The sequence below is a fragment of the Suncus etruscus genome, chromosome 6 (assembly GCF_024139225.1).
Source record: "Suncus etruscus isolate mSunEtr1 chromosome 6, mSunEtr1.pri.cur, whole genome shotgun sequence".
NCBI lineage: Eukaryota > Metazoa > Chordata > Mammalia > Eulipotyphla > Soricidae > Suncus > Suncus etruscus.
The window spans coordinates 58,828,733-58,852,981 of record NC_064853.1 but is presented as its reverse complement, the minus strand read 5'-3'; the positions used below and the strand labels follow the sequence as shown (position 1 = coordinate 58,852,981).

General features: G+C 40.9%; 1 protein-coding gene across 1 annotated transcript in view; it reads right to left on the bottom strand.

The window, feature by feature from the left end:
* Nucleotides 1-23,816, bottom strand: part of LOC126011772 (histone-lysine N-methyltransferase MECOM-like) — a 320,122-nt gene extending 296,306 nt beyond the window's left edge. Inside the window, exon 1 of the mRNA XM_049775571.1 lies at nt 23,650-23,816. Coding sequence (XP_049631528.1) covers nt 23,650-23,686 — 37 coding nt within the window. The 5' untranslated portion in view covers nt 23,687-23,816. The remainder of the gene's footprint in view (nt 1-23,649) is intronic.
* Between the last annotated feature and the right edge of the window lie 433 nt (nt 23,817-24,249).

The following is a 24,249-nucleotide window of genomic DNA, read 5'->3' as shown; positions in this document are numbered from 1 at the left end:
TTCCCTATTCAAAGTATCAACTTCCCAATAGAAAACATTCTATTTTCTCTAGTTAACCATAAAGCTCACTGCTCTTCAGCTTAGAATGCTCTTAAAATACACGTATTATCTCCAAAGTCCACTCTTGAGGTTAGAATATTATACTCTCAGTTCCTGTCATTTTACATTTTATATTCATCTTACACTGGCATTTTAATCAAAATAAACATTCAAAAGCTCTTATAAAAACATGACTGTAATCCCCTTTTTAAACGATAGAACCACTTTATCCTTTTACACCTGGTTTGAAGAAAATTCTAAAAATTATAAATGCAAGTTATCACATTGTATATCCCCCAAAAAATAAAGAAACTATTATTTAAGTATCAATGGAGTAAATTTCAGAATCCCAGTGCAATTTCTTAAAGAATTTGTGCAAAATGTCTAATAATTTTAAAACACTTAACTAAATCTGGAAGGAAATTAACATCAAGTGTCCAAAAATACACACAAGTACATATTTTATAAGTGTACACACGTCTTTCTACTGTCTTTGCCCTCTCTTTGAGGAAAGTCATTCTCCTTCACCATAACTGCACACAAACATCTGTGTTCTTTAACATGGTTTGTTTGGATGTCCATCCTCTGAGCTCAATGAAACCCCCAGAATCATTGGCATGTTGATCAAATGTGCACTCAGGTGCAACTGAATATACCCTGACTTCCCAACAATGCCGGACAAGTTTATTTAATGACTCTTCACATATATGGAACTGAGTGACTGATAGCATTGATTAAAATCAGTCAGGCATAAGAGTTCTGGCATTTAACATCCAAATTTCCTAAAATATAGCATAAGACCAACCTGAAAACCTACTCTGCTTTTAACACGTCCAGAAAATAAGATTTCTCTTTGTACACTTCATTTTATGTTTTTCCTAAAAGCCATCTCTAGAATTTCCAGTGCTTCCTTTGCTTTGGAAGGGTTAGCAGGAAGCATTCATATCTGGAATTCTAGAAAACCAAATGACAAAAATAACTAGCAGTAGCAAAGTGTACTCTCACACCAAGAAAGTGTTGGTTATGTTTTTGTTAGGGTTGTTTGGGTGGTGATGGTGGTGGTGGGTGTGGTGGTAGCAATGGCTTTTATCTAAAAACATGTCTTTTTAAAATGCCAAATCAAAATGGTCAGAAAAATGCCAGAGCTCCCCAAAATAGCCCTCAAAAAACCATCCACTGGCTGTGATAGTCTCCCCAAAAATAGTCTTCACAAAAAGAAATTTCTAACTTATTACTGCTACAGAGGTCAGAAATCATAGGCACAGAGTTTAGTGCTAAGAAAATATTTCCAGCTTCCAATGCTGAGTCTGAAAAACAGAAAAACAGCTCTGTGTTGATGTGTATGTAGCTCCACTCACACCCTGAAAGGTCAAGTGGAGTCACCATGCCATATCTGCTCTCTCCCCCTATTCTTCTGTCAAATGACCTCTTTCTTTCCAATTTATTAAAGCTTGGATTAAGTGCTTGCCATTTTATCTAAGTTGTATACCCAGAGATTCTCAATTCATTGGCTTGGAGTGGGTGGACCTCAAACATTGGTGATATATTTGAACTTTCTAAGTGATTAAGGGTCACAGCAAGAGTATAGCCAAAAGAGTGTTAGCCTTGCAATTGGCCACCCAGGATTCAATTCCTGGCATCCCGTATTTTCCCCAGAGCCCACCAGTTCTAATTTCTGAGTGCAGAACTAGGAGTAATCCCTGAGCACAGCCAGGAATGGCCCATAAACCAAAAAATAAAAATAATTTCTTAAATTGTTTGTCTGCAGCCAGAAGAGTTCTTGCAGCTTCTCTTGGCCATTCTCCTTTTCTCCAAAATAAAATCAAACAAAAGCACTAGTATGCAAACTCATTAGTTCTATCTTATTTAAATCCTGAAGATTATCCAATTATGAAACTGCCAAAAAAATTATTGTTAAGATCCAAACGATTTAAAAGTTGAGGTTTTGTTTCAAAGAAAGTTGTGGCTTGGGTCTGAGTGATAGTACAGGGGATAAGACATCTGGCTTGCACAGCATCCACCCTGGTAAATCCCCAGCACAGCAGATGGTCCCCTGAGTACCACCAGGAGTGATCTTTGAGCAAACGGCCTGTAGTAAATCCTTGAGTATGCTGGATGTGAAGGAAAGAGAAAGAAGAAAGAATGAAAAGAATAGAAAGAATGAAAAGTAAAGGAAAGAGAAAGAAAGAAAGAAGAAAGAAAGAAAGAAAGAAAGAAAGAAAGAAGAAAGAAAGAAGAAAGAAAGAAAGAAAGAAGAAGAAAAGAAAGAAAGAAAGAAAGAGAGAAAGAAAGAAGAAAGAGAGAAAGAGAGAGAAAGAAAGAAGAAAGAAAGAAAGAAAGAAAGAAAGAAAGAAAGAAGAAGAAAGAGAAAGAGAAGAAGAAAGAAAAAAGAAAGAAAGAAAGAAAGAAAGAAAGAAAAAGAAAGAAAGAAAGAAAGAAAAGAAAGAAAAGAAAGAAGAAAGAAAGAAGAAGAAAGAAAGAAAGAAAGAAAGAAAGAGAAAAGAAAGAAAAAGAAAGAAAGAAGAGAGAGAGAGAGGAAGGAAGGAAGGAAGGAAGGAAGGAAGGAAGGAAGGAAGGAAGGAAGGAAGGAAGGAAGGAAGGAAGGAAGGAAAGAAGGAAGGAAGGAAGGAAGGATGGAGGGAGGGAGGTAAGGAAGAAGGGAGGAAGGAAGGAAGGGAGGGAGGAAGGAAGGAAGGAAGGAAGGAAGGAAGGAAGGAGAAAGAAAGGAAGCAAGAAGAAAGCAAGGAACGAAGGAAGAAGAAAGAGAGAAAGAAAGAAAGAAAGAAAGAAAGAAAGAAAGAAAGAAAGAAAGAAAGAAAGAAAGAAAGAAAGAAAGAAAGAAAGAAAGAAAGAAAGAAAGAAGAAGAAGAAAGAAAGAAAAGAAAGAGAGAAAGAGAGAAAGAAAAAAGGGAGAGAGAAAGAGAGAGAGAGAGAAGAAAGAAAGAAAGAAAGAAAGAAAGAAAAGAAAGAAAGAAAAAAAAGAAGAAAGAAAGAAAGAGTAAGAAAGAAAGAAGAAAGAAAGAAAGAAAGAGAAAGAGAAAGAAGAAAGAGAAAAGAAAAGAAAAGAAAGAAAATATAAAGAAAGAAAGAAAAAGAAAGAAAGAAAAAGAAAGAAAGAGAAGAGAAAGAAAGAAAGAAAAAAGAAATTAAAAAAGAAAAGAAAGAAAGAAAAAAGAAAGAGAGGAAGGAAGAAAGAGAGGAAGGAAGGAAGGAAGGAAGGATAGAGGAAGGAAGGAAGGAAGGAAGGAAGGAAGGAAGGAAGGAAGGAAGGAAGGAAGGAAGGAAGGAAGGAAGGAAGGAAGGAAGGAAGGAAGAGGCAGTTGTGACTTGTTTCCATTGCCTACAAAAATAGGTTTAATGACAGAAAATTTGGGTCCCAGTGTGTTGTTTTCAAAGATACAAATCTGAATCCAGCATTCACCACCGATAAACTGTGATTAGCTTATGACTCCATAATTAGATAATAAGATTTCGCCAAAGTCTTTCATTCAATGAGGATATGTAGATTTCTTTCAATGAAACTAACAACAGAAAGATAATCCTGGGAAGAAAATGAAAAGCCATTAAACAGCTTGTTCATTTCATAGAGATTACTCATATGAACAATAGCAAATGTCTCTTTTCTGAGAAGCATAAGAACGCTTTTCTTTAAATTAAGATGTTTTATGCCCAAAATTGTATTATCTTTTATGAGTCCTGCCATGCATAGGCAATGTTATCTTTACTTGTATTTTTCTGGATTAATAAAATGGCAATGAAATTTTTGGACTTTGAGTAACACAGATCAAGTGTTTGAAATTGAACAACCTCTGACAAATAACTGACATGCTTCCAGAGCCCTCATCTCTGAACCAAGATTTTGGAAGCTTAGAGATGTAGGTGTCATGAAAATGTCAGCCACAGAGTGACACATCAAAATCCAATCATCTCTACTAAGACTATTGTTGTTACCAATATTTCCATTAGACAGAAAGAACCTGAGATCACAGAGAGCTCAGTAGCTTGTCCATAGCCATTCTACAAGATAGTGGTAGGTCCAAGACCTGAGAAATGATGTGGTTCTAAAGTCTATATTTTTAAATTTTTCTTTAGCAATTTTTAAATTCTAAACTTTTATATTTTATAACTTCTATAAATTTTATGTCTTTTCATGGTACATTATATTTGTACATAATTTTACAGCTTATAAAGATTAAGATATCTCATCTTATTTTGATGTTATTTTGATAAGTACCTCCAAAACAGAGGTACTTATTCAGTTTCTAGCTAATATACTTGGGAATGTGAAATTTCTACCTGGAATACCAGGTTAATGAGTAGCAAGGTTTGGATTCTAGCTCCCTGGTCAGCATCAACCATTTGATTTCCCAATAGAAAACATTCTATTTTCTCTAGTTAACCATGAAACAAAAAAAAAAAGTCAACCAAAAGGGGTCGTCTTATATGCCGAGTATATCCGAAAATGTTTCAATATGCCACTAAACGAAAATTGTCTGAATATTGCCACAAAACTAATTTTCCAACTCGATCCTGCACCAATCACTGCCAGGCTGCTTGGACCGCCTCTCTAACTCAGCCAATCCAAAGAGACTTTTTATGCATGCAAATTAGACAATGTTCTGTACCCGAATCTACACTGTAAAAAGCCTGCTCAGATTGGCCAGAGTCAGAGAGGACGCCTATTACAGTATAACCTTTGGACCTTTGCTTGTTGTGATTGGCTCACTGTGGAAGATACAGTTGCAGCACAGGAACATTCTGTCTTCTACAGCAAATATAGGCCTAAACCTATGTTTTAACTGTAAAATTAGGGGTTGTCTTATACTCCCGGTCGTCTTATACGCCAGAAAATACGTAACTCCACTACTCTTCAGCTTAGTACATTTTCCCAAAGTGTTCCCAAATACACTGAATTTCAGAGGTAAGTAAACCTAAGAGTAAGGGGAGAAATCTAGTTTCCAGATCAGGTATAAAGGACTATAAATGCTGCAGAGTACCTAGGAACAGCATTACTAATTGTTAAGTCAACATGAGATATTAGGAAGCATTCAGGCAGATTACCGGCATTTTAGAAGGAAACAAATTATTGTTTCTCACATGACCCTGGAAACTGTCTATATGTATCTGGTACTACAAATTCTCATGGAAATTTACTAAGGTATACAATGCATTTTATTAGGTATTAGAATATTTTCCTTGCCTGAGAGCAACATCCTGGTGACAGAAATTATGATCCATCAAGGGCAAGACTTGAGATTTGATCCACAGATCATAAAGCCCTTTGAAAGCTCTAAATGCATAATATTTTTACCTTGACATTTCCCATCCTCTTTGGAGCCCTCTACCCAGTGTTGTTAGGTCAAAGAAATAGAATTGCTTCTGTGTTAAATAACATCTATGGTGACATTCTATTATTGCATCAATATCGACAGAGTTTAAGCCATTAATTAGTATCTTCTGCATTTAAGCTCAGCATTCAAACTGTGCCCAGCAGTAATAATGTTGGATGCACGATTTCTGTTCTAAGTCTAGTGGCTAGAACATTGGCATAGACACAGACACACAGCACAGCAAGATAGTTGGCAAACGGAATTGGAAGAGTGGGCAATGCTTTTTTTCCCCTGATTTCTGTTTTACTTACAAGAAAATCATATACTGGCCTGAAAGCCAAGCCTCTTTCAGAGGGCATGTCTGTCTTTGCAAAGTACAAGCTTTGACTGGATTAAAACTATGCCTAAAAGCAATATGAACCTCCAGACACCATGCAGTCATCAGTTTGGATCATTTGATCTGATTTTTGCTCTAAGATAGAGCAACAAGTGAAAAAGAAGAAACTCTGAGATTGCTAAAAGGAAGTTCTGAACAATGATGAGAAAAGTTGCTCTAAATGCTTAAGGGATATAATAGTGTGAATCAGGGGAAGATAATTTGCCCCTCTGCAGACCCCAGACTATGGTGCAGATAACTCAAGACGTTGCATCATTGTGATTGTAATCAGCTTCCCCCAGTCACAGACAAATGTGATGGTTGTGACTTTCAGAAAGCATTTTAACAGACATCTAATATACATATCATATTCATACTAGTCATTAAAAGCTCGGAAAATCAATTTAGAAATAGGCCCTGAAATGCATTTTATATGTATACTGCAATCTTTGTTTATGTCAAATTTGAAACATTTTTTAGATTTTATAGGGATATCAGTTAAATAATTTTTTTCAAGAATAGATGTAAAGCAAGAAGATATACCATTTGTTATATCCTATCTTCAGAATTACTGTCATCCAGCAAGAATATTGTTACTCTTATTTTTACATTTACCCTGCAGAGCTGAAACCAACTGTTCCCATATCTCACCTATAGACTATAAGCTCTTCAAGGACAGAAAGCAAACTGCATTTCAGTGCCCAATATAATGCTTAACTCGGTATATATATATATATAAGCATTACTTAACTGATTCAAATTTAAGTACAAAAACATGCTTTTCTGATGCTACCACTACCCTAATATTTAGAACTCAAACACAAAATTCTTTCCCTCTATGCAGAAAAAGATACACAAACACATTTGTCCTGATTTCTAGGTTATGGATTAAGCTACATATCTATATACTATTTATGCATACATTTGACAAAATAAAATTAAGCTAAATGCATAGCATGTATGTGTTCTCTGCTTCTGTTCTAAGTTAAAAAATAAGGTTAGAAATTATTCCCTAAGTTTCCATGCACCACCATTCTTCAATAAACATTAAATATTCAAGAAATGAGTCTCTTTCTTTAGTTCTGATCAAATATTATCTTCTCACAGTTTTTATTCAACAACTCTTGTAAAAAATAAGGCCAGACTTTCGGAACTTTCTAGAATATCATTGTACTTTAATTTTTATCCTATATTAATGTCTAGAAGTAAATTATCTATTAGATTTAGTTCCTCCTGAATAGGAGCTTCATGAGCAGGGCCTTATCTGCATGTTCTTAGAACTAGAGATGCTCAATAAATAGCCATTAAATAAATATCTGAGAAAATATTTCTAAAAAAAAATACTAGTTTTGAATTCAAGTGTCTGGAATGAGAACCATATCAGAATTAACACACAAGTGAGGCAGGCAATGACCTCCACATCTGACAGGTATTAAGAGAAATGAAGTATGGTATTATTTTCAGATGGCAGACCCAAATGCCAGGAATGACACTGAAGCTCGTTGGGTGTGTGGCTTCACAATGTTAACAAAATATTTGGAAAAGAATCAGGATTCAGTACTCCATGTTCATGAAAATCACTTTGGAGTTGCTGATGATCAGTGTTGGCACATGGTCTCAGTTAACAAGTCATTGTCAGGAAGATGTGTACATCTGTCGAAAGCTGATGTTTAATAGATTCAGGGAAGAGAGTATTCAAGCCTTTATTTATCATGCCTTAACTTTAAAACACACTCAATAATTATTTGCTGATTCTAATTGATTGACTACACTTAAAATATGTTTTGAATATGCTAAAAATGATGCCCTATAGAGAGTGACATTTATGCATCCACAAAATTATATTTAAATTTGGAACTAATATTGTATTCTATGGAATAAAATTCACAAAGCAAATTATTAAAAAATATTAGATAACTAAATTTTGATTCCTTAGATTGTATCACTTCAAATCTAATCTAAAATGTCTAAGGTGCCTTTGACCTACTATAATCCAATGAGTTTTAATAAGCAAAGTTGTTCCCACTGAAACCAGAATCCAACTACTTTATTTTTGCAATCTTCTGTTAAAGAAATGGACTACAGAAAGTTTTCTGAATTTCTTATATTTAATCAACAACATCATTGCCAATAAAAACCACTTTTCAGCAGTCTCTCAATCCTGGTTTATAACTTATAATCAAAAACTGGAATTTTGCATCTGATGGACTTTGGTGTGTAACATTACACTGTCATATATTTGTTAATGCTATAGTTAAAAGAGATATTTTTCCATTATAAAAAATATTCCCATATACTGGTTACCCAGTGAAAAAAAATTTTCCTTAAAACTATTCATCTCAATTAATAGAGATTATTGTTTGTAATATTGAAAAGGATAAAAAAAATCCATAAACTAGAAAAACTTCTTCATCTATCTAGTTACACCAGTTGGATCTAAGTATATGTACAAGATAGGGCGGCATGATAAACATGTACCACACCAAGAAATTAGAACTATAAAAAGTTTCTTGAGAAATGAATCCTAACAACTTGCTTGCTCTTATCAGTTAGGGGTATATGGACTGATTTCAACTACAGCCGGCTCTGAACAGCAGGAGAAAATGAAAATGGAGTTAACATACAAAGTCTAGAACAATCTTGCAAGCTTGAAATATCACAGATGGGTCACAACAGATCTTACAAAGTTGTACCTTAGCTCATGGCTTCAACCCAGGGGTGCCAAGAGAGAAAGATGGCTGGAAACCTGATCTGTCCTGACAGGGTGAGGTAACCCTCTGTGACCTCCCCCAAAGCCCCGCTGTGTCCTTGGTTCAGAGGCCAGCACACTTCACCCTGAACTGCGAGCTTCTTTTAATTATACACTTCACTTTCATTTTCCCTTTAAGTCCTAGTTTGGGGAATTACTCTGTCCTGTTCTGAAAACTGGAAAAAACCCAAATGTGATCTATAAGAGTTATTTCAAATGCTGTTTCAATCACCTTTTAAAAAAAATGGATAAGATTGATATGTATTGGCAAAGGGAAAGAAAGGTATAAGGGAGTTGTTGCTTTGTTTTAAGTGGGGGTTAAAGCTTTGCATGTAGCAATCTCCAGGAGTAAGCCCTGAGCATGGCAAGGTGTGGTCCAAAACACTCCCCTCCCTCAAAAAATATGTTTTTCTAAAAAAATAGGAATAGATCTAAATGCACATATATACCATTAGAGAATGGGAGAAATATGCAGGACTTCATACTAAATGCTGACTAACGGGCATTTATTGTGTGTTATTAAAAAAAAAATTAAGTAGGAGCCGGAGAGATAGCAGGGAGGTAAGACGATTGCTTTGCATGCAGAAGGACGGTGGTTCGAATCCCGGTAGCCCGTATGGTCCCCTGCGCCTGCCACGAGCGATTTCTGAGTGTAGAGTCAGGAGTAAACCCTGAGCTCTGCCGGGTGTAACCAAAAATAAACAAACAAAAAAAAGTAGGGGCCAGATCAATGGCGCAGCGGGCGTTTGCCTTGCACGCGGCTGACCCAGGATGAACCTCAGTTCGATCTCTTCATCCCATGCCAGGAGTGATTTCTGAGCACATAACCAGGAGTAACCCCTGAGCGTCACTGGGTGTGGTCGAATATAAAAAAAGGGGGGGAGGGGGAGTAGAGTAGTGCTATGTAGCACATACTTACAGCTTTTAAATTATAGAAATTGTGTATAAGGTTTTTAATGAGAAAAAATGTTTTAAGAATAATGGAAATATTATAAAGATTAAGACAATTTATAATAAACATACTAAAGTGAATCAAGTCTGTCCCCATGGATGATCTACAAAATCTATGGTTGTAATTTTAGAAATCCAAGAACTACTAGAAATTTTTTATTCTTATTTTTCACTTATAGAAAGATGCTCCATACCTTTTTTTTTACCATATATACATATGTGTATATGTATATACATATTATTTGTTTGTTGGCCACACCTGGTGACGCTCAGGGGTTACTCCTGGCTATGCACTCAGAAATCACTCCTGGCTTGGGGGACCATATGAGATGACAGGGATTGAACTGTGGTCAGTCCTAGGCTAGTGCACACAAGGCAGACGCCTTAGGGCCTGCACCACCGCTCCAGCTCCTTTTTTATCATATTTTTGAAGATGTCTGAAATCCATAAGGATAATCTTTTGTGGAAGTTCAGGATCCATGATGTTAGGAGATCAAGATAGCTATTTTATGCCTCTATCCATTTTTATTATCATAATCATGAACCTTATTATTATTTAATTTCACAGTCAAGCCAAAAATAAAGTATATATCAGTACAATATATAAAATATATATGTATGTAAATATATTTACATTATTAAGTACATATCAGTATAATCAGCTCCAAAGCATACTTTGTTTATTTGTTTTTGAATACCAGCAGTATTCAGGCGTCACTCCTAGTTTAGTACTCAGGGACCTTTTCTAATGGTGCTCAGGGAATCATGTAGAACCAAATGTTCTGCATGAGACACTATCAGTAACAGGACTACAGACCACAGTGTCAAAGTGATTGAAGAAGCAACTCTCATGGAGGCAGACAGGTGGGGGTGGGGGAAGAGGAGGAGGGACATTGGTGGAAGGAAGTGGACACTGGTGAAGGGATGGATGTTAAAACATTGTATGCCTGAAATGCAGTCATGAATAACTTTGTAATTCATGGGTAACTAAAGAAAATAAATCCAGGACAATTCTACACAAACCACAGTTCTCCAGCACTTCAATTTATCTCTCTAGCCACAAAGTATCTTAGTCTCTGGCTTCATTGAAGGGTTTCCGATGACTATAGAAAAATTCTAACAACAGGGTAAGAAGTCAGGTGAGGTGCTCTTAAAGGAAGAAAATTAACAGGATAGATGGGAGAGAGTACAACAGGTAAGGTGCTTGCCTTAGACAAGGTCAAACCAGGTTCAAACTCTACATGATGTGGCAGAGTCCCCTGAGCCCAGTTAGGAGTATTGCCTGAGTGCAAAGCCAAGAGTAAACCCTAAGCACCACCAAAGAGGGGGTGGGGGTGGGAAATAGAGAAAAATAAAAGCTAACAGAAGTTGAAAGCTTATAATTACTCAGGGCTTAAGGATAGTGACCTTGGTTTTTGGCCTAGATATGAGAAGGAGTGTGATGAAAGAAATTTGGCTATGAGGATGAATGTAGGAAGAAGGAATTGTGGTTATATTATCATTAAAGGAATCCTATTGGATGTCTGGGGTTAATTTAATTGATAAATTAATAGTCAATGCATGATTATTATCTGTCAGACTTAAAATGTTTTAAAGAGAACTAAAGTACCACTGTACATTAAAATACTATACTTTGGGGCCAGAGCGATAGCACAGTGGTAGGGCATTTACCTTGCACGCGACTGATTCATGATGAACCTTGGTTCGATTTCTGGCATCCCATATGGTCCCCACCCCCTCTGAGCGTCCAAAAACCAAAAAGAAAAGAAGAGAAAAGAAAAGAAAAGAAAAGAAATACTATGCTTTATATTAATACTCCCTAAACTAGAGTTAAAATATATGTTAAAACTTAACTTTTTTTATTTTGGGCCACACATGGTGACACTCAGGGGTTACTTCTGACTCTGCACTCAGAAATCACTCTTGGCAGGCTCAGAGGAAACCATATTATGGGATGCCAGAGAACAAACTCAGGTTGACTGCTTGCAAAGTCAATGCCCTACCAGCTGTGCTATCACTTCAGTTACCTAAAACTTAATTTTTGATACCTCTTGGAAAGCTGAACACCTCTCAAATCCCTAAGAGTTACATGACGTTACAAAATGTTTCACCATCTCTATCAAGAGACAGACCACTGATAGTCTGTAGAATCAGGCCTAGTAGGATCAAATCAAGATCAATATCATTTATAATTTAAGTGGCCATATCTGCACTGGAAAATGAGGAGCATTACTGGTGAAAATTGGGAACAATACTCCACTTTCTAAACGGGCTTTCCAGGTGGTTTATCATTGTCAAAATAGACCAATTGTGGATTTAGTATGCAATTAAAGTGTCACATGTCCCAGAGTTCTAATGCTGATATTACCTGACTACACAGGTTTTTCAGGCAAAGAAATTGAAGGGGGTCCACATAATCCACCAAAACCATTGTTAACTACTATCATCTAATGTGTACTTATATCAGCCATATGCAAAGCATAAAATGCAGAATTTTCTGAAACAAAAATGAGTTTCTAGGTTGTGACAGTTTTTTTTTTTTTTTTTTTTTTTTTGGTTTTTGGGCCACACCCGGTGACGCTCAGGGGTTACTCCTGGCTATGCGCTCAGAAGTCGCTCCTGGCTTGGGGGACCATATGGGACGCCGGGGGATCGAACCGCGGTCCGTCCTAGGCTAGCGCAGGTAAGGCAGGCACCTTACCTTTAGCGCCACCACCCGGCCCAGGTTGTGACAGTTTTGCTAGAAAAAAAATTGAATTATTTACATAGTGAAGACAATGAATTGATAATAAAATGCCAAAAATGATGATGGGTTGAAATAATCCATGCCTCAGTGGCAATGATGAACCTCCAGGAGAATTTAAGCTCATTCTTAAAAAATAAATAAATAAATAAAAATAAAATAAAATAAACTTTTTAGTTCCACTACCAGTGTCAACTTTCCTCCACCAATGTTCCCAAGTTCCCTCCCATAAACACATCCCAGCCTGACATCTCAATAGGCACATTTTAAAGTTCAGTTGTTTGGGTCTCATGATTTCAGTGTTATTGACTTTATGGTTTGGACATTTAGCTCTACCATTCCTTAATACTTCTTTTTTTTTTTTTTTTTTTTTTTTTTTTTTTTGGTTTTTGGTTTTTTTGGGCCACACCCAGCGGTGCTCAGGGGTTACTCCTGGCTGTCTGCTCAGAAATAGCTCCTGGCAGGCACGGGGGACCATATGGGACACCGGGATTCGAACCAACCACCTTTGGTCCTGGATCGGCTGCTTGCAAGGCAAACGCAGCTGTGCTATCTCTCCAGGCCCCTTAATACTTCTAATCTCAATCTTAAAAGAGTTAGATTTTGATAGTAAAAGTATAGTTTGATTTACATACTACATCATGGGCAACATCATGGCTAAAGGTTAGGAGATAGAAACATAAGTTTAGAATGCCAAAAGAATGAATATAGCAGAATGAGAAAACAAGTTAGACTGCATTGCCTGTCCTGGGTAAAACAATAAATAAGCCTGAAAAATTAATCAAATTATGATGAACATGTAATGAGATTATACTCTGTAAAGAGCATTTTAAATGCCTTTGTTCATCAAATTCTCATATAAGATAAATGTATTTAATAGTTTATGTTAAGAAGCTGAAATAGAAAGATTAACTTGCCATTTCATTCAACTATTTGGAGTCAGGATTCAAAACCAAGTCCATCTAACTCAGAACCTGGGGTTGAAATTAACTCATTCTTCTAACTCAAGAATGAAAGACCCTCACAGACTAACCTAGAAATTTGGGCTTCAATGTCAAGAGTTAAAACTGGGAACAGATAGCTCTAAGATAATGAGCATGACCTTACATTATTTATATTATGGACCTTGCATTATTTGATGATTTTTATAACAAATATTTATTTACCAGTTTATTGATATAATATTTAATGTTATGTCATAAAGGACTTCATCCAAACTATCTAAGCTGGGCTGGGGCCCAAAGTGAGAGGAGGGGGCTATTAAGGCGATTGCCTTGTGATGTCTCTTATGTCTATACCATTCTTGGTATCACTTATAGACTCAAGTACTGAGAACACTCCTGATCACAAAGCTAGGAATAATCTGGTGTGGTCCAAACACCAACACCCCCAAATTTTCTATTATATTGGCATTCCATCACTATTTCTCATCCTTTTCACTCTCAGGACTTAATTTTTTTACTCAGTAACCTATTAGTTCTGCAAAAAATTCAATTCATAAAAATTAACATAACAAATAATTTTGACTATTTTTGTTCACTTTCAAATGCTCTTTAAAATATTCTTAAAATTTCTTACAAGAAATTTTCCTACAAGAAAAATAGAACTTTTTAAATAACACATTCATCTCTTAAAAGCTTATAGCTTAGAAAGCAGTTGGGTTCTACAGTTACAGATGTACAGGACGTGACATCTGGACCCTCCTAGGGAGCAGGAGCGAACTCTTCCTTCTCTGTAAAATCCACAGTAGCCAAATGCTTTTACTCCCACTGTGGAAAACCACAGAAAATTGTCTCCTCATGATTTACTGCCCAACCCCCTGCCCACAAATCAAAGAATTGGTTGAGTAAGGAGCATGAAGGAATGGTGGCCAGTGGCTGTAAGAAAGAGAGTGAGTGCTTCAGTTTATTTTCTTAAGCCAATTAATGATGAAGCAGCATGAGGGAAAGAAAGACACAACATGGCTGTGAAAGGCCATTTTTCCAGATAAATGGTCAGATATCAGATTCTATAATAAGTACTTCCATCTATCAAAACACACGTACACACACATTAACTTTGGGGTGGAGAAGGAAGATATAGATCTTAAAAATACAAGATAATATCCAGGAAGCCTTGTGGATATCATAAAATGGAACTTTGAAGGAACCTTGGAATTATCTAATCCAGATATTGCAACTTCGTGGTCCAGGAACTGTACATATAACAGACAAAGGTGTTTGGTTGAACCTTTAGAAGGTGGTCTGCTGATGCTTTTTTAATTGAGTCAGCATTGTAAAATAGAGAAAATTTAGATACAAATCTAGATATGTGTCTTCTCTTAAAAAACTAGAAGCCCAAGTAACACTGGGCCCTTTTCCCCCAAGAACCAAGAGGGAATTGATGCTGAATAGCAGTTGTCTCTTCTGGGAAAAGCTTAAACTCCAAGTTTAGGAAAGCTCCTACTTCTTCCTCTTATCCTTGAATGAAAGAGTGGAGATTTTAATACAAATCAGAAATGGCTTATATTCATTTACTGTACTCACTTATATTCATTTATTTCACTCATTTACTGTACCCATAATTCCTGTAGATTTGAGTTTACAATCTTTGCTTTGGTACAATCTCCTCATTTAGAAAAAGAACTAAGCTAGGTTAGTAAGTGATTTTTTTTTTCCTACAAGACTCATTTCATTTAAACAACATTTTCAGGACCAGAAACCATGGTCCAAATGACAATTAGAGAGGATACACAATTAAATTTAGGCTGTTGAGGGGCCAGAGTGATAATAAAGCATATGGGGCATTTGCCTTGCACACATCAACCTCTGTTAAATTCCTAGCACTTATAGTCCTTCAAATCCACTAGGAGTAATTTCTGAGTGCAGAGTCAGGAATAAGCCCTGAGCACAAGTGTGTGTGGCCAAAGAAACAAAAACCCCAATATATACTAGGTTGTTGTACATATATACAATGCCAAAATCTATAACAGAAAAGTTAAATCTTTTTTCTCTTCATGGCCTCTATCTTCCCCACCATCACCACCAAAAAAGAACAAAGAAAGATTCTCAAGTTTTAGAAATAAATTTATTGCCCATTTTAATTTGATATAAACAATCTCAATATGCTTAAATTGGTGGTGGTTTTGCTGGGTCTCACACATGCTAAACAATCACTTTATAACTGAGCTGCACTCCTGATCCCTGTGTTTAGGTTTGAGACATGTTGCAGCTGGACAGATAGTACAGTGAATAAGGTGCTTGCCTTTCAAACAATTGACCAGGAGTCCATCTCCAATATCACTCTACCAGGAATGATTCCTGAAAACAGAGCCATGAGCAAGCCATGAGCACCCTGGGATGTGACCCCATCCTCACCACCACCAAGACCACAAAATTGTAGGTGTGAATTTTCTTTATCCTAAGGACATCATTTACTGAGAAGACTCAAATCGCATAAATTTTTCAACAAATCAGACATAGGATGTAAAAGGGGGAAGATGTCTAAAAAGTCTTTTTAGAAAAAACCTAATTGATGTCCTTGGACACAAGAAAGACTAAAGTTTATTATATTTAGCATAAGTGATCCTGTTTGACCCTTGTAGCACCCTAACCCAAGTGGTACTATTACTCCCACCTCACAAGTAAAGATACTCGAATTGGAAGTATTAAATAACTTGAAGGTGATCTAGCTCTTCAGGGAGGGATCACACCCAGATTTGAAGCAGGATGAACACATCTGTACTATTCATGAGCGTGGTGATGGCTTCAACACAGAGAATGATGGCCCCAAGATTTAGTAATGCTGCTGTCTGTAGCTAAAGTCAACTAATTGCTATTGACAAGAATAGTGAATGCTATGGTTTAAGCAATCCTAACACACAAATTCAATTCTTTTAAGTGTGTTCTTAAGCAAGGTTAAAGAAGCTTTAGTTCTTTTTCTAAACAGTCAGCAACTCATAGACATTTACTAATTTACCAAGGAAATTAATAAAATATTTTTCTAAATACAATTGTGTTGTGTACAATTGTTCAAAAGTTAGTATTCTCAAAATAAAAATTTTTTTAAAAAGTTAGCATTCAAGGATTTGCCTACATATGCAAGTTAAAAGCATGTTTGCTAATGAGTAAAATAACAACTAAATCAAAATAAAAATTCAAATATGAGAGCTCTGAGTCAGGAATGTGATTAAAAATTCACTTTCCTTTTTTCTATAATGAAACAGTTCTTAAACCACAAAACAGCTTTTATAGTAATGCAGAAGAGTATGGTTCCAAGCAAAACACTCTCCACTTTTTAATCATGGCTATTATTTTTGAAAATGAAAATATCTGAGGTCATTGTAATCTATTTTAGGGTTTGTATGGGTTGATGGTATTTTTTTCCTTGGCTTTGAGCTCTCTGTGTTACCAGCTAATGTTATGGGTTTTGCTATGTGCCCTTTCAAATCATAACTCTTTTAATAATGTTGTCCTTTAAATTAGAGTGAATTCCACTTTCTTTCCTAACAACTCCAGATGCTACTTCAATAGAACTAGCATTTCGTGAGTTATTTGTTTTGTTTGTTTTTAATATGTGTACTTTATAAAACATGTATATTCCTATCTGCATAAAAATGTGATGGATGTTTAAATGCTTCAATCTTAGTAAAAATTTGGGACTCACTGGTCTTTTGAAAATCAAACTGAAATATAAGAAACATAAGGACAACACCTATTCATCTAGTTCTTCTCATTTACAAAGAGAGATAATGGAAAAGAGATAATGGATAAGTTTCAGAAATGAAACTCTGGACAGAGTCCTAAAACTGATAACTACAGAATATAAGAGTCTACAAATATCCACTTAGAACACATCAGTGAAGCTTACAGTTCACTGTAGGATCCTTCAGGGAAAATTATCAAATATATCTAAATACATTCCCTTTGAATGTTAATAATATTTCACTGTCTTTCTGAATTTAATTTGCTTTTTTATGATAATTTTCTATTGTGTCACACAGAACAACCTTCTAAATAAGCACCAATCCTGCAGTACATGAGAGAATGTCTTTGGAAAACATACAATTGTGAAGATCTGTCTATTAAAATGCCTTAAGCTCTGTTTGTTTGTTTATTTTTTAATTCAACTTGCAGGACCCATGTAATAAGATGCTGTAGCTTTTATGAAAGCGGTGAAATAATTTTAAACACAGACACACAATGAGTTTATTTATTTAGAAACTTGTTAAATAGAGTCTGGGAATTCAAATATTCAATGTTGACATTGTACAGAACTGGCCAGGAGCCAGAACCCAGTCTCCAGAGGGACCCATTGGACAAGGAATTCAGGCCTTTCTCTCCACCCACTTGAGCTAAATAGGTAGAGGCCATTAGTTATACCCACAGCAATATCTGAACCACACTCAAATAAGCTGCCCTAGCCAGGGTACTTCAAAGGCGGGTAAGTGTGTTTAGCTTTTTAGTGCTGAACTAGAGCAATATGTCACACTTTTGAAAGAGTTTTGTAAACAGTTTCTTCCTTATGTAGAAACATCTCTGAAGTTTCTTGTATGGCATGTAAGCAGGGTAATTAACAAGGATTTTACTTTTTTTCATTTAGTGGAGAGGGAAAAAAATACCACTCTGTGCATGCTGGGGGTCTGGAAGAAGAAGCACACAGCTCTCTTCCTTTCTTCAGCTCTTGCTTTGGGTTCTATTTATCTCCCCCCCTCTTTTTTTATCCTTTGCCTCACACTAGTTATCACTGCCCAATTAATGTCCTTGAGAATACCCTGGTAAACTCAGAAAAGTGGGAAGGGGGAAATCTACTTTTAGAGAAAGAACTAATAGTTCATAATAATTCAAAGGCCTTGAGCGAACTCTCTCTGTCTCTTCTGTCTCTGTCTCTCTGTCTCTGTCTCTGTCTCTCACACACATAAACACACACACACACACACACACACACACACACACACTTGCCACCAAGAGCTCTTCTTCTTTTTTTTTTTTTTAAAGAAAGCTTCTCCTGACGCAGAACCTTCCAAAGAAAAGTTAAACACCACCTTAGAAAACAAAAAAGGAGGAGTGGGGTGGGGTGAGATGAGGTAACTGACATCATTATAGTAAAACTGTCTATTTTCAGCCCCATCTTCTACCAACCCTGGAGGCTGTGATGTGCCCAGCCTGGCCCAGGAAAAGTGAGTGAGAGTGAGTGAATGAGTGAGTGAGTGAGTGAGTGAGTGAGTGTGTGTGTGTGTGTGTGTGTGTGTGTGTGTGTGTGTGTACATGTGCCTCACGTGTGAAAGAGGGGAAGGTGAGGAGAGAGGGAGGGAGGAATGGAAAGAGAAGAGGGAGGAATGGGGGGAGAGAGAGAGGGAGAGGGGGGGGGGGAGAGAGAGAGAGAGAGAGAGAGAGAGAGAGAGAGAGAGAGAGAGAGAGAGAGAGAGAGAGAGAGAGAGAGAGAGAGAGAGAGAGAGAGAGAGAGAGATGGTCGGTGCAAACCCGCTCCCAAGGAAACAGCCCGCAGAAACAGGCATGCAGACAGACAGCCCTGGGAGCTGGAGAGGCAAGAACTCCAGCCTAAGCCAGGAGGTGTGGGATGCGCTGGGCTGACATAGCTCGTGGCTAGGGCCCTGCCAGGCGCTAAGTACCTCTTACACAAGGTAAAAAAAATAAAATAAAAATAAAAGCCTTTGGCCAGAAGATGGCAAGTCAAGTCGGGGCCCTCTTCCAAAAAAGACCAAACGAAGAAGGTACAGCCAGAGAGGGGGCGGGCGAGCCTGGCACGCGTGGGGCAGCACTGCGTGGGCCCCGGAGGAGGGGGACCGAGAGCCAGGCGGCCAAAGAAGTGACCCTACTGCCCCAGGCCAAGTGTGCAGCCTGGGAGAACGTGGCTACAACATCCCAAACCGAAAACAGATAAATTCCCAATGACCCAATGACGGAGTGTTTCAAGGAAACTGCTTGGAATTTTCACCTTTAACTTTAAAAAGTGTGTTGGGGGGGGGGGGGGGGCAAGACTAGAAGAAACCAAACTTGTTAGTGGATTGACGCATTCATTTGCCTTCAATAAACTTGGTCGGTGATGAATGTCCCTTGCTGAGGCCTGCTGGGTGTTTGTTGTAGGGCTCAGAAAGTCTGAGTGCTGGGCTACCTGGCAAAAGACACAGTTGCACACGCCAAGACACGCACCACCTGCGACCTGCGCTTTTGCACCCTCCCCATCATCCACCACCCCGCAAAAGAAAACCCTGCAAAGGCAGCTTTTTTTCTTCCCAGCCTTTCTGCCTCTGCAGCTAATGAACCGTCCCCTTCCACAGTGCTGAGGATGAGGGGGGTAATGAAAAGCGTTATTAACCTTCCCTTAAACACTCGTGTTTTTTTTTTCTTTTGGCAAAATGCATCGAAATGATGCAGGAAGTCTATGCTCCCAGTGCCAAATGCAATAAAGAAGTCCTAAGCCAGGGTTATGGTCAAGTAATGGCAAATAAACCGTCTTCCTAGATGGGGACCTCTACCTCCAGCAGGGAGGGTTTTTTTCTCCTCAAAAGCAGCCGGAAATAAACAAATAAAATATATTTTAAAAACAAACTTCAGAATTTGAATCCTTCCCGCACCCTCCTTGGGGAGAGATGTAGGAAACTGAATTGCTGGGCAGTCAGAATGGAGTTTAAGTTAGAACCAGGACAGAGCAGCGCTTTCCTTTCATACCTTAGATAGAGGGTTCTTAGGGAGATGAGTTTAAGCACTGGAGGAAGTGTCTTCTGCCTCACCTACTTCAGAGCCTCTAGTAAAATCCAAATCAAGTGTAGGAGTAACAAGTGCCCCCACCCCAGCCCCTTGCCTCCCATTCCCTCCGCTGTGGTCTTACTAATAGCATCCCCTTCTGGGTCTTTACGAGACTTCTGGGGGGCCAGTAGCTAAGGGGGGGTTACTCCTGAAACTAGTTCATGGCTGTGATTGAAATCCTGCCGGGCGGGCGTCACTTTAATCAAGAGCGATACAGGATTCTTTCAATATTTCAGGCTATAGATGTGCTGGGCAGAAACCAGCCAGCCTCACTTCTTTCCCATCACCAGGAGGAAAACGGTTGTTTAGTGGCATTTCTGGCACTTCCCTGGTGCTATCCTAGCAGCCCAGGTAAGCCGCTGGAACGCGGTCCTGCCCTGCCAGACTCTGGTTAGCTTTTAGTTTTCTTTTCTTAAAGAACGGAAGTAAAAACCAAGGGTTTTAGACAGCAGAAATGCCCTTCGTGTTGCTTTTCCCATCTCTATTTGTTAAAGTTCAATTGTTTATTCCTTCCAAATGATTTGCAACGAATTTATCTGCTTCAACTGCTGGTTAAAAAGAAAACACAGGCCCTACTACTGGGGTAGGGGGTGGATTACTCATTCGTTTTGGATTTAACTTGAGTTGGTATTTTCAGGGTTTCTGATCGGTGATCTTCGGCACTGGGATCATCTACCATAGCCACCAACCGGACAGCACTTGGTCACCCAAGAAGTTGACAAAAGATCCAAAAATAAAAATATGAAGCAATAGAGAAAAACCACACTTTTTATGTCATCTGTTGCCTTTGCGGCATTGCCTTTTGCAAAGAGAAAAATCGGATTTGTTTATAAAGTACGCCGGTCACTCCTCTTCCTAAACCAGAGAGAGAAATCGGTGGCAGACAGAACAACGAAGTTGTCTTGGATTACTCTGAGGGGTCATGGACTATAGCTCTGCCACGCGCAGGAAACTCACGCATTGCACGGAAGGGGGGGAGGAAATGGTGTTTAAAATTTAAAAAATCTGTGGAGTTTTCGTATGATTTCCTTTATTTCCCAGATTTTAACTGAAGAATGGCATAAAGCAGTTCGCTGAGAAAAGCAACCCCAGTGGCAACAGCTGGCGGCCGCCGTGCAAGCAGGAACCTGAGGATTAGCAGGAGAAAGTTGGTAAGAATTCATCCTATCTAGTTCTTAGAAACCTGCAGCGGCATCCTTAGTGGCACGGGATGAAATAAATGGGTCTTCTACTGGCTGCATGACAAGTATAGCCAGATTCGCAATGTGGCTCGGTTTGGGGTTTGTGCATGCGGGTAATTTTTAATACGACGGCGCAGGAATGAAACACAAAAGGGAAAGTTTCTCCAGAAAATTCAAAGGGCTTGTGTTCCGCTTCCACTTCGCGGATACCCAACGATGAAGCGAGGTAGCCTTGGGCTTCCATCATTTCCCAATTTAGGCATCATTGAAATAAATTGCTCCACCCCGCCCCCCTTTTTGTCCTACCCCATTGCTTATGCCAGCCCCGTGCCCCTAAACGGGTCTCTCTGTATCTCTCTGTGTCTCTGTCTCTCTCTATCTCTCTGTCTCTCTGTATCTCTCTCTCTCTCTCTCTCTCACACACACACACACACACACACACACACACACACACACACACACCCTAACCTTTAGTCGGTAGAAAGGAATTGAAGCCCCTGGGCCTTCAAGCACCTGCACATTTATTCCTCGTCAAATAAAAATAAAGACATTGGCCTCGTGTAAAAGAAAACAGAAAAAAAAATAGAAGAAGAAGAAGAAGAAGAAGAAGAAGAAGAAGAAGAAGAAGAAGAAGAAGAAGAAGAAGAAGAAGAAGAAGAAGAAGAAGAAGAAGAAGAAGAAGAAGAAGAAGAAGAAGGGCTAGGGTGGGGGGTGACACGCTCCTGGGCGCCGTCGCAGATAAAGTGCCGGGAGGGAACAGGGAACACGGTCCAAAAGAGAAAGTGACGGATGCAGAGCCCGCAGACTGATCTCTTGAAGCTGATCTCAGACACCCGGGAAAGCAACGGTGAGGGTGCAAGTGCTTTGGCCACGACTGGACAAAACCTACACCAGGCGCCTACGGTGACAGCATCTCGCCGGACCAGAGTGCGGACCCCCGCTCGCCTGTGCGCCTTTGCGCCTTTACGCGCCGCGGCGGTGGGCGCGGGGCGAGTTCGATTTGAAAATGCACCGAAAGGAACTTCTGGGGGTTCGGGGCTGGAGGTTTCCCGGGTCGGAGACGACAGCCTCAGCCCGCATCTCTCCGTGCCCGGCTCCACCAAGGGAAAAAAAAAAAAAAAAAAAAAACGTTCGGAGCTGTGGGCCTCCAGCCGGAGAGCAAAACGGCGTCCTATCCCTCTCCCAGGGCTGCTCGGCCGCCTCGGGGAGCTAGACCGGTCGGCGCCTCCGGCTCCGGATCTCAGCCTTGCCGGGAGAGAAGCCGTCGGTGGCTCTAGTTTTCTTGGACAACGGTGGGCTCCGGAGGCCAGTCCGGCCGAAGTCACTCGAAGTCTGGGGGCTTAGGGGGCGCGGGGTCGCATCCCACCACCCCTGCCCCGAATTCCCTCGCCCTCCTCCCGCGGGGCCGAGCCCTCTCCACGACGGCCGGGCCAGGGGGAAAGACGAGTCGCAGAGACTCGGGAAGGAAGGGAGGCTGGGGTCCGGCGCTCTCCGCCGCGCCGCGCTCTCCCAGGGCCCCCCAAGTTCCAGCAGCCAGCAGCCCGCCCCCTGGGGGCCAGTCGGCGCCTGGCCAGCCGGGAGCTCCGGGCCGCCAGCCACGCGCCCGCTCGGCCCCTGTCCCGGCCAGAGCGATCGCCGGGGCGCCCTCCACGACCCGGTCCCCCTCTGCTCGCCACGGCTCCGCGCCCCGCACCTGCCCGCCGCGCCGAGAGCTCGGCCGAGCCTCCCGGGGCCGCCACGACTATCCCCACCACCACCACCACCCCTTCAGCTCTCGGCCCGCCCGGGCCCGCGTCCGGGCCCGGCTCTCCGCCCGGGTGCAGTCCAGCAGGCCGAGCGCACAGCGCCCACTACTGAAGCCCGCGCTGCCCGCGCAACTTGCAGCCGCCGCCTCCCAAGCAACTTTTCCCAACTCCGCCGCCGCCGAACCCCAACCCCCCAGCCAGCCGCCGAGGCCCCGAAGCCTCCCCTCGGCCCCCCACCCACCCGAGCCGCACGCCCCCTCCCTCCCTCCCACCCCGGGACCAGCTGGTTGGCCAGAGGCGACGGCCCCGCCGGGGGAGGGGAGAGGAGGGGAGGGCAGGGAGTGGAGTGGAGTGGAGTGGAGGGGGGCGCCGGGCTCCGCTCCCCCCACCCCTTCCCGCTCTCCAGCGCGCTCGCCTGCCTCCCTCCCCCCAGCCGGGTCCTGGAGGCTCCCAACCCACCCCCACCCACCCACCCACCCACCCCACGGGTAGCTACAGCTGGAAGGTGCGCGGGGCGGAGGGCGGCCCGGCTCCTCCGGCGCCCAAAAGCAGGCACGGGAGTGAGCACGGGCGGCCCGGGCACCGAGACTGGTGGGACCGGCAGGTTGCAGGGCTGAGGGGCGCCCGCCTGCCTGCCTGCCTGCTTTCCGGCCCGGGCTCCCCCAACGCCAGAGGCAACCCCGCGCTCTCTCTTCCCCCTACCCACCCCCCCACCGAGTGCCGGAGACAGATCTGCAAGATGGCAGAGGAGGGGGGAAAGCCAACAGAAAAGGGATATTGCACCTACTTGTGGCCAGTTTCCTTGCCCTGCCTTTGGATCTCATGCTGCGCCCAGTCCTGCAGCCGCTGGTGTTGTGGTTGGGTTTTTTTTTTTTTTTTCTTTCTTGGATCTTTTCCTTCTTTGGGGCTCTCTCCCTTTCGCGCCCTCCCTGTCTTCTTCTCTCTTCTCTTCTTCTTTCTCTTCTCTTTCTCTCTCTCACTCACACTGTCTCTCTCTCTCTCTTTCCCTCTCACTCCCTCCCTCTCCCTTTCTCTCAATCCACACTCGCTATCTCTCCAGCATTGTCAGTTTGGACACCTTCGCACATGCGCGCTAGACGCCCCTCCAACATCTCAGCGCCGCCAAAAAAAGTTTGGAGCGATTTATCACTTTGATTTGGAGATCTTGTCAGATGGCAATCGCCGAGGAGGCGGAGAAAAGGAGCCACGGGGAGGGCGGCGGGGGGCGGGGAGCGAGCGCGGGGCGCCAGAGGGGAGCAGATACCTCGCCCCCCCCAAAAAAAAAGGGGGGGTGAAAAGACTTGGGCGGAGGATTGATTTCGGGTTGGAATCACCAAAAAACCTTGTATCATGGCTGGTACTGTTTTCCCTACTATTAAACTGCAGA